Here is a 14232-nt window from a genome sequence, read left to right on the forward strand (position 1 = left end):
TCTCTCAGGTTCCTCTGGTGTTAGTGACGTTAAAGCTCAGAGGAGATCGTCCTTTCTCAGCTGCAGACCCCAAAACCCTTCAACCATAAGGCTGTTCCAGACACCGTTTATAAATCGCCTCTTAAGACTCATTTTTATTCTTTTATTTGGTCTGAGAGCTGCTCGTTTTATCAACGCTTTAATTTAGCTTGATTTCATACCTCTATCTTTACTCTGTCTTTGTGTTGGTGCAGAAAAATGTCTCCTCTTCATCCAGCAGTGATTATTTTGGCTTTGTGTTTGTGCACATGGCACAATGTTTTGTAACACACAGAAGTTGTACGTGGCCATGCATTCATACACGCATTCATCCATGTTATTTCCTCTGTGTTTTCAGAAGAAAATGTTCCGGTTTCTCAAGTTATTTATCTCGTTGTTTTGCTTTGTTTTCTCAAGATTCTCTCAGAAACTTAATCGCTATCTAACATTAAAGCACAAAACAAACAGCTCAGCACCACCACCACCAGGGTGTGGCTGCTGAGAAATGAAATAATCCTGTTTGTCTGTCTGAAACGAGTTCACTGCATCAAATCCATTGATTGTAATTGGGGTCATTTTGTTGGTAGGTCATGCATCTAAGGGTTAATGATTCCATGGTTCTGAGGTTTGACCTGTGTGTGTACGTGTTTTATGTATTTGTTTTGCATGCGTTGACTCGTCTGCACAGCACTTTAGTCTAAAGTCGTTGTTTCTAAATGTGTATATATGTAAATAATATTTAAATACTTATTCCCTCAGCTGCTACCAGGGCCCAGTTCCTTTAGTTCTAACAGCAAAGAGCTGCTGATGGATACATAACTTCATCACAGACTGTGTTACATAATTCTGTCTGTGAGTTTATCATGTCTGCAGGTCGTCTGCTGCACCCATGACCAAACACTGCACTCTGCCCGCCGCTGGAAACCACACATCAGCAGGTCGTTGTGTGCGGCTGGATTCAGAGCAGTGAGTCCATAAAGAAAGAAGAGTCAGAAAGAAGCGTCTCTGCGGAGGAACGAGCCCTCGTCAACCTTTACTGGAAATACACAGGACGTTACAGAGGAGGACAGCAGAGCGGGACAGCTTCCAGAGAGAGGGCCGCGCATCGACCGCTCCCGGCAAAAACAACTGTTAAATTAAAACGAACACACAAGAAAAAAAAGAAAGAAAATAATTACATCTCAAAGGTCTTTACGCTTCAGTCCCACTGTATAACCTGACACAGTTTGGTCCCATTCACACACAACAGACCCGGGTCAACACTTAAAAAACAAACAACAACAAAACATTAACAAGACATTATCCGACTTCCTCTCAGTCCCCGTCTCAGTCCCAGTTCGAGGACGTGATGTGAATGGAGGACGCTGCTGCTGCTCTGAGGGGATGAAGGACGGTGTGAGGAGCTCTGAGAGTGAACGAGTGACCCAGATTAGACTGAGGAGGCTGTTCCACGGTTGCTCGGTTACTCTAGTTTGTCTTCACGACTTTTTACCACGGCAACGTTACATAAGACACAGAGGAATGAGACAGCAGCAGCAACGAGGCCAAAAAAAATAATGACATGCACGCGGCATCTTACCAGACCAGAACTTTCTGCATCAGGCTGAACTCACGCACCAACACACAACAGAACTCTGTAGTTTCATCAAGTCTTTTCTTTCCACTTTAACCTCCTGAGACTCAATGAATCTCCTTCAAGACAAGACTAATATCTTCAGGTATTTGAGATTAGAAGGAAAGAAGAATAAAAACTTGAGAGTTTGTTAAATTTTCATGTCACATCAAACTAGAAAAGTTCATGAGAATAAATAAAGAAGTGTACGGACCCTTCACTACCAGGACACGGCAGATTCAAGTGTCCCCCTATGAGGACAACAGGTCTAAATGAAGCAGAATAAGAAGCTATAACATAATGTCCCCATATGAGGACGCCGGTTCTCAGGAGGTTAAAGTCTGGAACTTATCCTCTGTCAGAAACAGTTTTCTATGTTGCAGCTGGTGGAATTTGTTCTGTTTGTCCTTCCATCAGAACCAGCACTGACCTGTCGACAAACATCATTAAACAACACTTAAAAAAAAAAAACTAAATGTTAACACGTCTGCTGCTGCCTCTGTTCAGTCAAACAGGCGGCAATGTCGACAATTACAACACAATCCACAATCACACGACACACCACCGCGGCGGCGCTCTTCTCCCAGCAAAGCTTTCTATCCCGACAGTGGGCTGCAACAATATATTCACAAAGTCCAAACAAATAAAATTTACAGAAGACAGGGAATAATAAATTCATACATCTCAAAACGACGACGAGTCTCCTCTGAAATATTTAAATCTGACACGTTAACCTTCCGTAGGTTTAAATAAGCCTGGTCATTTAAACTTCCTGAGCGAACCAGTTACCTCCTTTTAATTCATTTCTGACGGCGCGGGACCACAAACATTTGACATTTCAGTTCTTCTTATTTCTTTTTTTCATAAACATGTGACTTCTACAGGACTGTGCAGATGTTTTAGGCACCGAGAGCAAACAGCTCGGTTGCAGTTCGATAAGTTAAAGACATTTTTCAGGTTTCAGAATATCTGCTGCAGGACTCCGTCTCCGTCTCCGAGTCGTGGCTGAGGGGAGGTGATGAGCTGGATGTTTGGGGTCATTGACCTGCAGCTCTGGGAAACATGTAAAGTGCTTAAAACGTCTGCACAGTATTGTTCTCCTAAAACTCCTCTTTTTTTTTTTGTTTCGTTTCTGTGCAAATCAAAGCATGTGTAGCGTCTCTGGGCGAAGCTCCCGTCGTATCTGCTGCAGATTGAAGAAGTTAAAAAACGAAAATAAACGGGGAGTCCAGCTTCGTGTGAATCGTGGCGTTTGCTTCCTCGACAGTTTGATCCACGCAGATTCAAAAGGCATGTTGTGATAGTTTTGACAGGCGCGTAGCTCGCCTCGCTAACAGTCTGTCACTCCAGGCCAAAGCCCTCAGCGTTGGAGATGGCTATGGTGAGTTTGTGTTTGAGCTCCTTCCTGGTTCGATACGGAGGCAAACAGATCTGGTTGAAGCAGGTGTGGGAGATGGGCAGCCTGGGGAGACAGGAAGTAGACACACACAGATTAATCCAGTCCAGAGCTAATGCTGGTATTCACCTTGGCATTGTGAGGAATTAGAATGATATGCTGTGAGACTAAAATGAAATAAAAGCTTGATAGGAGAACGCCCAGAACAATGGTCTGGATTCAGAGTGAGATAAAAATAAAAGCCAGTCAGTGTGTCTGAAAGAGCAGCGGCAGCAGCAGGGCAGACTGTTCATTCCCTGACCCAGATTCAAGGCCTGTTAAAGTTCAACAGCGTGACTTATCTCCTGCAGCAAGGTCACTGATTCTGCCTCCGCCCACAGAGCTGCCTCCGGGGGTCGGGTCTTTTGGGACGTACCAGTCTGTCGGGACGTCGATCTTGGAGATTTTGAAGTTGAGGTCGGCCATTCCTCCGACGGGAACGCGGTCGCTTCCTGTGGCGAAGTGCAGCAGCTTCTTCTGCAGCTCCAGAGGGAACGCCAGCACCACGTCCCAGAAGCTCCTGAGAGACAGCACATTAACAACAGCAGGAAGCATGAGAGCGGCCCTTTAATCGCATCACCTGCACATCAGCACAATGCATCAATTAAACTGGGGACGCAGCCATAAAAGTCACTAAAGAACTTAGCTTTTAGGTTTGATTTTTAAAATAACTAACGTCAATAAATAAAGACAGACTTTCCAGCTTGTTCCTAAATCTGGATCATGTCCCCACAACAACAACCAGCCGATAATAATAATAACAATAATAATAATAATGATGATAATAATAATAATAATAATAGACAAGTAATAATACTGTTACTATCAATAATAATTACAAAATAAATCAATATAAAAGTAATAAAAAATAAGAAAAAAAAATATGAAAACAAGAAAAACATTTTTATGAATAACACTCATACTACTGTTATTAATAATAATAATAACTATATGAGAAAATAATAATAATGCTACTAATAATTATAAAACAAATCAAAATAATAAAAAAATAAGCAAAATTGAAAAAAAACTTATACGAATAACAGCCTCATAATAATATATTAATACAACAATAATAAATTAATAAAATAATAATAATAAGAGAAAAGTAATAATAATGCTGTTTCTACTAATAATATTTTACTGATGAAAAAATGTTTGCACCCCTAATGATTTCTGTGTTTATTCCCATTCACATGTCAAACTGGGATCAGATCTCCAGCGCTGACTGGGGACGCATGTGGAGACACATTTTAACGGCAGGCGTGGACACATGGACTTAAATCTGGCCACCGGGAGCTGATTTCTCCCGGATGAATGTTAATGCGAGCTCCAAACGGGGCCCCAGACGGGCCTCCTCGCTGAGGAGTTGTATAACAGGCCAGCGGCTGCTTGTTGTCAGCTGTCAGCGCCGCGCCGAGCTTCATTATCTGCGGCTGACAAGTGTCGGCCCGTTCTCCTCCTCTCTGACCGCAGGGAGACAAAGGAACAAATGTGTCTGTGTCTGAGTGGAGGAGACGGAGAGCAACTTGGACGAGAGCTGTTACAAAATTCTGTGCAAACATTTGCAATCCAGACCTGCTGACTTTCACTTCACGTCAGCCAGCAAAACGTTTTCAGGCTCAAGAGCCGTGAAGGTGAAATGAAGAGAGAGCTGCTGCGAGCGCGATCAGAAAAACCAGATTAAAAAAAAACAAAACAGGGGTAGGTCTGTGTCAGTGGGTGGCCTCGGCCTATTAAAAGCCTGGGTCACTGGGTGTGAAGAGTATGTGAACTTCCTGTGTAGCAGTGTTTGTTGGTTGCAGTAAACAGGAAGTGGTCCTTTTTACCGGACAGGGGTGTCCGTCCTGCTGTATCCCTCGTACTGAGCAGCTTTCTGCAGGGCGCTCATGTCGAGCTCGGGACTCCCACACACCAACATCTCCACCTCCTCCGGACGAAGCAGCTGCAACGAGATCAGAGCAAAAAGCTTCATGCATTCATGCGTTCCAGTAAATGCCAACAGTAAACAGCATTAAAATGTTATGCATGTGTTGTTTGTTTGGCCACGTCACGCCGCGCCTCCACCCACTGACCTAAATCACGCATCTTATCGAACGGCCCTGATGAGCCAACGCCAGCATTTCTGCAGAATTTCCACTAAGACACAATAGCTGCAGTCATTTCCGCCGCCTGCATGGTTGCAAGTGAAGCGCGGCCGGTAAACGAGGAGGAGAAACAGGAAGCTGGGTCTCGTCACAGCTCTGCAGCTGATAACAGAGGATGTGTGTCAAACTGTCACCACGTCACCGTCAGAGAGAGTTCCTTTATTTATAATTGTGATGAGACTCAACTGCCCGACTTACGCGACAAATTTAGTAAAACCCTCAGCAGTGTCAGTGTCTGGACACATAAAAAACAAACAAAAAAACTCTAAATGATGAAAAAGATCTTGATCTTCATGTTACTCACACTGAAATTACTTGACGGCCAAAACATCAGACACACACACACAGTCTAAACCACACACACATACACCCCTGAATCAACCACAGGCCCATCTCACCACTTCCGAACACGTCAGAAGATGCAGACGTGACTGAGTATTCGCTTCACGGGGGGGGAGGGGTGATAACAGAGAGTTTGACTTCTGACCTCTAAGTTCACAGGATCCCATACTGATCAAATATCTGTGGGGTGATCCCTCAAAGACACGAAGGTGGTCATAATGTTATGGCATTTTCCCTTTGAGAAATGTTATGTAATTAATCTAAATATTAAGAATCAACATAAAGCAGTTGACCAGTTCAAACCCGGTGAGATATCTGAAGTATGATTTTCCATCCAGTCTTCAGGCTGAGGCTCGACGGCATGAAACAACACGCCAAAAATATTTAACGTGCGCAGCATGACTTTGGGTGTTACGTCATGTGACACCACGTCAGCAGTCTCTAATTAGGGCTCTTGAAATGAAATACCACAGAGGAGAAGGTGCCACTGGGATCTTTCAGGCTGCTCCTCCTCTTCAGGGTCCCCCAAGTTCAGCAAACAACATCGTGATCAGATGTGAGTCAGCAGCTCTTGAGTCAACATTTGACTGAGGAGCAAAATAAACACAACTACCTCAATACCTTTTTTGGAAAATCTCTCCACCAGTGATTAGAGACGTTTCCAGGATTCAGTTCGTAAATAAATATAAACTCTAAAGGTAGGAAATGTTCCAAGGACCAAATATCCAACATGTTAACGGATTCTGATTTAAGTTTTATCTTCAGAGAGTGAACAGACCTGGACACGAGGCCAGAGATTCATCATCACATCTTCTATAGTTATTTTCTTGTATCCGTACATTTGATCTGGGTGTTATTTAGTCACTTAAACTTTGCCTGTAACACATATAAGTAATTTAAGTCTTAGGGTTCTGTGGCAAAAATGAGTGATAAATGTTCCTGTTCATAATCTGTCGGCCTGATGCTGAACAGAAACACGGTGAAATGTGCCAAAATAGGCACAGACTTTATAAACACAGGTTTCTATGATCGATCTTCATCTGAAAAGCCTCTAAATCTGTATGAAGCCTTCAACCGATTCAACATCCTGCAGCCAAAGACATCGACTGTAATTAGCAAGACGTATTATTCCAGTTTGAGCTTATGTGGCTCCTATAGATCCTTCCCCTTAGATACAAGGCGCTGAAAGTCCTGGTTCCGTCCCGTCTTAAAGACCACATGGTATCATATCACCTTCAGACATTCACTGTTTAGTTTGTCTACTTTTAGGGTTCCTTTCTGGTGAAGTTGATAGTTAGTGCCGATGGCTCCAGACCCTGATCCATCCCGTAGTGATGCTGCTCTAGACCCAGAACGTAGAGGACACGTCGTTTGCTCTACGGGCTTCAGACTCTGCTATTGATGCTTTATAAATAAAATTTAATAAAATAAATTTACTCCAATTATTACACCATTATAAGACGAACTTTATACAAGTAAACCAGATATAATTCATTCATTCTGGAGCAGTAGTTTGAGGAGTAAGAGGCCGAGGGTTTACAGTAAGAGCGTCCAGGTAGACTCCGACCTGGACACTCCCTCAAACTTCTCTTTTCCCCACATTTCCTGTTTCTCCACTGCAGCTATGCAACAAAAATACCAACTTTCTCAACGTTTCTCAAAAATCTCTTTCCAATCTGGGTTTAATCTCCCAATCAAACGTTTAGCTCTCTGTGCATTTGTCTTTCCGTCGTAAAGTGTTTCAGACTGACTGATGGAGACGACCTCTCTAGATGACCTTTCCTGGTACTGGATGCACTTCATTATATATAATAGGATGAGCTCATATCATACATTTAATTAGCGTTTTGTTGCAGAAAGTTGTTCTGGAGTCCCTCCGTTGGAAACCGATTCTGCTCCAGCACAGGACATAAGAGTCATTCATGTCATCTGAGCGACGTGGAGTTGAATTTTTTTAACAAACATTTGCCTGAAGTATGATCCAGCGTTAAAAATGCAAAATAAATCAAAGTGGAGGCGACTCAGCAGAAAAAATGCTCTATTCCTGAAACCTTGACTATTAAAGTGCAATGAAAATAATTTAGTTTTTAAATTTATTCGTGTTTTTCTGAACCAGTTTTGTGCAGAAATAAAAGAGACTAAATGGTTATAGTGCGCACTGAATGACGTGCTGCGGTTGTGTGAGTATTGGCCTGTGCTGCTGATGTTATTATCCCCATCAGGCTTTGGTTATGCTGCTGTGCTGCGTCCTGTCCTTGACCAAGGATACTGCTAAAGGGATTTGCTTAATGGACACCACCCAATGCATTTATTTAAAGTTACATAAGAGTATTAAACTTCCTGACTTGTTTGCTGCAAAGGCCGGAGGCTGTGGACATAAAAGCTGAAGAAAAGCGAAGGCTGAAACATTCAGTGCACTTCTAGATTTTACCTGCAACAGTTAATTAATGGAACGTGTGCAGCATTTGTGTAACCAGTTGTTCCGCCGACACCGTGGACTCACCATGAGCGCGTCGGACGCACACACACTGTGGAAGCCGTGGTAGAAGGCGGCAAACTGTTTATAGATGGACTTGTTCAGCAGGAAGTCGACGTAAAGCTGGACATACTCTGTGGAAAGAAGGAAACCGGTGTGATTTTCATTATTCCATTACAAAGTCTTACCCTCCAGTCTTGGCTGCTCTGGTAGAGACCTGAACGGCAACGGGAGCCGCTGGATGGAAAATGAGTTTTAATAAGAGAACATAAGGTGATGTTCTCAGCTCGACTTTATCCCTTAAAGAGGAACAAAGAAACTTTCAAGTCGAGCCAGGTTTTCTGAGTCTCTGCAGGGATTAAGGTAAACAGCACCAAAGGACCTTTTGAGATGTTCCTATGGATTATAGTCTTCAGACTGTAGCACTACTCCAGGCCTCTTTAGGCTACCGTGCAAAGGACGACTTGGGCAAAATGCTGATATTTTATCCATCCTTATGCAACGCCTGTTGTCCCAAAGCATAAACTATTTCTTCACAACATGCACCGTATTCAAGAGAGTAAAGGAACTGTGGGTGCAGACAGATGGCCCATTAGTCTTCCATAAATGTTGAGGACCATAAAACTACAGGTCCACTGAACTACCTCCTAGTATCTGTTTGGTATCGGCATTAACAGTTCCAGGTGAATGGCCACGGCTGATTTCTGTCTGCCGAGGGTTAGAGGCACAAATCATCAATGCCACTGAAGCTTTTAGAAAAAGTAGTCCTGGAAAAAGCTTGACCAATTACCAACGTTTGACATCAACGAACATACAAACAAAAAAACGAATATAAACTACAGCATAGGATCATACATTTGCTATAATGACTGAATATAAGAGGGTGCAGGAGGCCTTGATGACTGGACCAGGACCACAGAGTATTTTGGAGCTCTGCAGGTCAGAAACACTCACAGGAAAATGGCAGGGTGGGCAGGTAATAATGAAGTAGAGGAGAAATCAGATAAGAAATTAGAGGACAGGTGCTCAGGGTAAAACTAAAGGCTGGTTCAGTGTCACCTGAGTCAGACTGAACTATAAGTTTTATAACCTGAAGTAGAAAGGATGTCACTCGAACTCAGACTGGGGATGGCTGAAGGCTCCACCGCCCACTCTGCTTTCTGAAACTCTAGGAACTAAGAGATTACGATACGATTGTGCTCAGATAATCTCAGGACGACAGATAAGATGCGACCCCACATAAAGGCCTTTTGAGAGATGCGGGTATAAAAGAGCGCCCTGTCTAACTATGAGCACATTTCTTGACTTTGGCTAACGCCAAACTACCAGCGCGGACTCACCCTTCCTATTCTGCTTGGTGACGGGAATCCTGTCCCCTCCAGGCTTCAGGTTGAAGGATCTGACCACACCCATTTCCTCCTGGAAAACCTGCAAAGCACACAAAATGCTAAGTGACACGGTCGGAGGGATGATGCATTCATCTCCTGAAATGAACCTGGTAAACAAACGGACAAACGCCGTTTCTCCTCTGGCTGTGTAAATATGCAGCCACGTCAGCTGGAGATGACTTCATGAAATGAGCCACCCATCTCCTTACCAGTCCGGTTCTTGGAGTTTATTTTCTTCTGACACGTCTCTTTCCCTTTTTGGATGCGTTTCAGATAAAAGATGATAGATCTACTGTAGACCCTCATGGGAGGACAAGAATCCAGGAAGTCAAGTCAAGAGATAGTTCCAGCATATAATTACTAGCCTAGCGTAGCTACATTCAGGTCTTATCAGAATATGAGTCTGGAAAAAGTGAATTAGGATTTTATTATGAGGCATGTCTGAAGTGAAAAAAATGCATCACTCGGTTAAATAACCCTCCCAGTAATCAGATCTTTGCAGGAGAATAATCAGTTCCCAACGGAGAGACTCCAAAATAACGGTCCGCCACAAAATATCATATTTAGCATATTTAGGAGTATGCTTTATGTGCATCAAGTGCACCACAATATGGATAACAAGAAGTTGCAAGGTTGTTTAAATAGACTTTCTCCATTTGTAAGTTTGAAATGTTTTATGAGTATCTGACAAATGCACAGTGCTATAAAAACTGATAAGGAAGACCAGTTCAGACGGGGAAGAACTACTGTAAAGGACTGAGGGCATGGGAAGGTGGTCTGACCTCCAGGCTGCATAATTCAAAGTCATTTTATGGATTACATGTAGAAATATATAACAAGCAAAAGGAAATAAACTTCAGTGAGATAATATTAATTGAACTTTGCAACGTAATGCATGGATTAGGGTTCTGCAGAAATTTGATGCTGCAGCTATGGCAAGAGCATTGTTCTGGATCAATAACGGTGGAACACATGGAGGAGGTTCCAACATTTGCATGATTCACTGAGCCTCAACACAGATATAAATAAAGTTGAATATAAGTTTTGCATTTAGGATATACATCCTAGCTTTCAAGGAGCTAGGGATATATTTGGTATTATTTCAGAGTGGGTTCATTGTGCAGCAGCACAACCACAGCATAGCAGCACGTACGTACAGTCCAAGGCATTCATATGGATATAGATACGTCCCAAAATAGCAGGTTGGAGGTTCAGAAATGACACAGAGAGCGGTCCAGTGTACTATAGGTCAGTGGGTTGCTGTGCACAGTGGTGTGATTAAGAGCAGTCCATAGCTCAGAGGGAGCTCACACTGTGGGTTAAAATAACACCTCCACTCACTCCACACAACCTTTACATAATCCCACATGTTCCCCTCCAGCTGGATCCTAAGCTATCCCATTACGGCCGTCCCATATGAAACGTGCTGATGTCATGTAACGTAAATGGAGTTTATGCAATAGCTGAAAGTCTTTCAGTCGTGAGCCGTAACCTTTTTTTTGTGTGGGTGACAGTAAATGTATTTATAGTAATTTTGGTATTAAATCAGAGATAAAACCTTTTTTTTTTTTTCCGCTCCTGGTTCCAGTAAAAGGTTGTTTATTTTTGTAGCGATAAAGAGTTGGTTGGGGAGCATTCCTGTAGCTGATAATCAGAGCCGATGTCTAACCAGGAAGCTGAGTATCTCAGGTTTGCTTTCTACACCACTTCCTTACAGGAAATACAGCCTTCCCATGGAGCTCCATTAAATGACTTGACTCATGTTTTAGTTTAAATAAAATACTGAAAAACTCTACACATTAGAGGCAACAGAAGTTACTGAATGTTAAATGTTAACTAGAAGTAGCTCCATCTGATGAGAGTAAAACTATTACTTAACTTCTTAAACATTCATTATCTGACCGTTTCTGATGCCTCTGACAGTTTACCACCTAAACATGATCCCTTTACAGGCTACATTCGTTTGTACCTCTGTGTGTGACATTTCAGTGATGGGCTTAATGACAGCAGTGGAACTGATCCAGGTCTAAAATTATCCGTAGTGAAATCCCACAGTGGTCACAGATGTCCATCAGCACCGTTGCACGCTTTAATCCGGACATCTGCGACGTGTCAATGAGTCGCTAACAATAGCTGATCAGAGAGTTTTATGCGCAGCTGGTTCTTTCTCACGCCGCTAACAAATGTGAAGGATGGCGCCTGTGGGCTGCTTCGAATGAGTGACAGGCCTCTTCCCAGAGCTCCGGGGTGAAGCTTCTTACCTGGAAGGTGAGGTAGAAGTCCTCCTCGACGTTTCCCTCGTAGCTCAGCAGCTCTCCCAAACCGTGAGCCAGCTCCTGCAAAGAGACACCGTGGGCTCAGTTCATTCACTTTCTCTTGTTCCTGCAGGTCAAAGCCTTTGTTTCATCCAGGCACTGGTGGGAAAACAGCATCTCCAACAGTCTGATCTTCAGACACAGTGTTAACATGACACAGCATTGCAGCATCACATTAGCTTAGCTCCCATGAGTTTAGTTATGTCACCAGTTAGATAATGTCGGCCACTAACCTGCATGAGGCTCATCTGAAGTGAATGACAGTGGGATTAATCTCCACAGGATTCATTCATCTATTTAATGAACGCATGAATTTCAGTGTTTCTGGATTTACTGAATGGACTTTAAATCTTTAAATAAAGTTTGTTACTGTGGACTCACCAGAGTAATGGCCATGCCAACAGAAACCTCATATCTGATATCCTGCAGTTACACAACCGCGGGCCGGTTATAGCACCCCCACAAATGTGTGTGTGTGTGTCTAGCGAGTGTTTGACCTTCGCAGCGAGGACGGTTTCAGATGTGATGTGATCAGGTAACTCACAGCGAATGTCAACGAGACTTTTCACGAGCTTTCTCTCAGGGATCAGATCAGACCTTGCATTTACATCCGTCCTGAGCGACCGGAGGTCACCTTAGTGTGTCCCAGTTCACTGGGATCTGATCTGAGTCCAGCATTCTACATGTCAATGAACTCATATTGTAACAGCTGCCAGCTGTCTCTAATGGATCTATAGCGTGGTTCAGAATCATGTCTTTCTTGCGTGTGTGAGTCATGACTTTGGTATTCATGTTAATTATTATTACTCTTCCCTGACGTTAGTTACACCCTCACAACACTCAGCTCACAGCTCGAGGCCTAGAAGCCTCCAGATATGTTGGATTATCACCGGTAACGGAGGCGAAGAAAGACAAAGAGGAAATATGTGACCTGACTCCGTGCCTCTGTTTAAATATCAACACGTTAATAATTGACCACATGCAAACACATCATTTAATGACTCAGTCACAACTGAGCTGATTCAGTTCAGATTAGATCATTTCCACCAGTGGATGAATGAATGAGTTCAACTGCTCTTCAGGTCAGTGGGTAGGTGGTCTTTAATGGGACCCAGACCACCTCCACATGTGGACTGATCAGTGTTCACACCTGGACACTTTACAATTAGTGGATTGTTCCATCTGTTGTGCACACACATGCCTCGCTCAGACAACAGCATTTTATCAGCCATAAAAAGGAACGTTGTGTATACACCTACATCGACCGTCTTTTTCTGTTGAGTTTTACTGTTGATGGTGCATCAAAAGGCTCGATCATAAAAACCAGTCACTCAAATCTCTGCAGCCTGGTCACTGTCATTTATTTACAATACGATGAGCTCCAGAGTTTCTTCTCGCAGAGCTTAACTTTCACTTTTTCCGAATGCCATCCAGTTCAATCTTATTCAAAAAGCAAAGCGCTGTGCTGCAGCGTCTCGCTCTGAGAACAAGGGAGTACACGATGTGAGTACAATGTGTGCAGATGTGGTGCACGCATTGTTAGTGGAGGTTATGTCACAGAATATATACGAGTGTGTGGAAGCCTAAAACTGACTGGGAGTGAGTGAAACAGAAGGACGTGAGTGGCTGAATTAGATTCACATCTGGAAACGCTCTGCGAATTAAACTTTACAACACATGGTCGTTTATGGGACGTTTACCAACACAACCCTGAACAAAAACACTGATATGTGCTCGAAGAGAAGAGACTCAGAACTTTAGATAGAAGGAAATCTGTCACAATGTCTGATATCACGTTTGATGACACGTTTAAATGTTCAAATCTAAATGTGGTGAAGTGTAAAAACTTAACGTGTTTTTAGAAGTAAGTTTCCAAAAGTAGGAACATTTGATCTGTTGGAGGCTCGATCTGATCTGATAGCGACACATTAAAGTTCCATATAGAGTGTGAGATGAAGGAGAAGGGATGAGGAGGTGGAGAAGAGAGAGATAAACAGTTTGACTCTGGCACTCTCTAGTGACGGACAAGCGGAAATACAAGACATCTTTCAGTTTGAGAACCAACATGTTGACTTTTCTTCTGCGTTTAGGGTCCAAATGTGACACCTGATGGATGTTTTAATCTTCAGATTGTGTCTCGTCATTATTTTACAGCTGTAAAATCTGAGGCCTAGAAAAGGAAAAGGAGCCGGGACACCTCACCGGCATGATCTGCTGCAGGTCGTCCAGGGTGGCGGTCGCCATGCCGACGAGGGCATTTTGGTCACATGGTACAGTAGGTGGAGTGAGGAGCTTCCTAAAGAAGAAGCAGCAGAAGAAGAACGTTAATGTTTCTTTAAAACATTCAAAAGTATCAAATAAAATAAAAGAAGATTAGAGGGGAGCGATTCAGTTCTTGCTCTGGCAGCTGGAACCTACCTGTAACAGTAGAGGGGGAAGTGGATGTCCAGAGCGATGCTGTTGTAAACTGCTAAGCCCATCAGCTGGTGGACAAGTCAG

The 14232-nt window shown here is 43.1% G+C and overlaps 1 protein-coding gene across 1 annotated transcript in view; it reads right to left on the reverse strand.

The window, feature by feature from the left end:
* Positions 1-1020: 1020 nt before the first annotated feature.
* The window catches only part of hectd2 (HECT domain containing 2), a 46022-nt gene continuing 32810 nt past the window's right edge, over positions 1021-14232 (reverse strand). Inside the window, exons 15-22 of the mRNA XM_047602607.1 lie at positions 14152-14216; positions 13936-14029; positions 11680-11754; positions 9371-9458; positions 8058-8164; positions 4895-5010; positions 3442-3585; positions 1021-3092 (exon numbers count right to left, since the gene is read on the reverse strand). Of these exons, the coding sequence (XP_047458563.1) occupies positions 2972-3092; positions 3442-3585; positions 4895-5010; positions 8058-8164; positions 9371-9458; positions 11680-11754; positions 13936-14029; positions 14152-14216 (810 nt within the window). The 3' untranslated portion in view covers positions 1021-2971. The remainder of the gene's footprint in view (positions 3093-3441; positions 3586-4894; positions 5011-8057; positions 8165-9370; positions 9459-11679; positions 11755-13935; positions 14030-14151; positions 14217-14232) is intronic.

The sequence above is a fragment of the Mugil cephalus genome, chromosome 13 (genome assembly GCF_022458985.1).
Source record: "Mugil cephalus isolate CIBA_MC_2020 chromosome 13, CIBA_Mcephalus_1.1, whole genome shotgun sequence".
Classification (NCBI taxonomy): domain Eukaryota; kingdom Metazoa; phylum Chordata; class Actinopteri; order Mugiliformes; family Mugilidae; genus Mugil; species Mugil cephalus.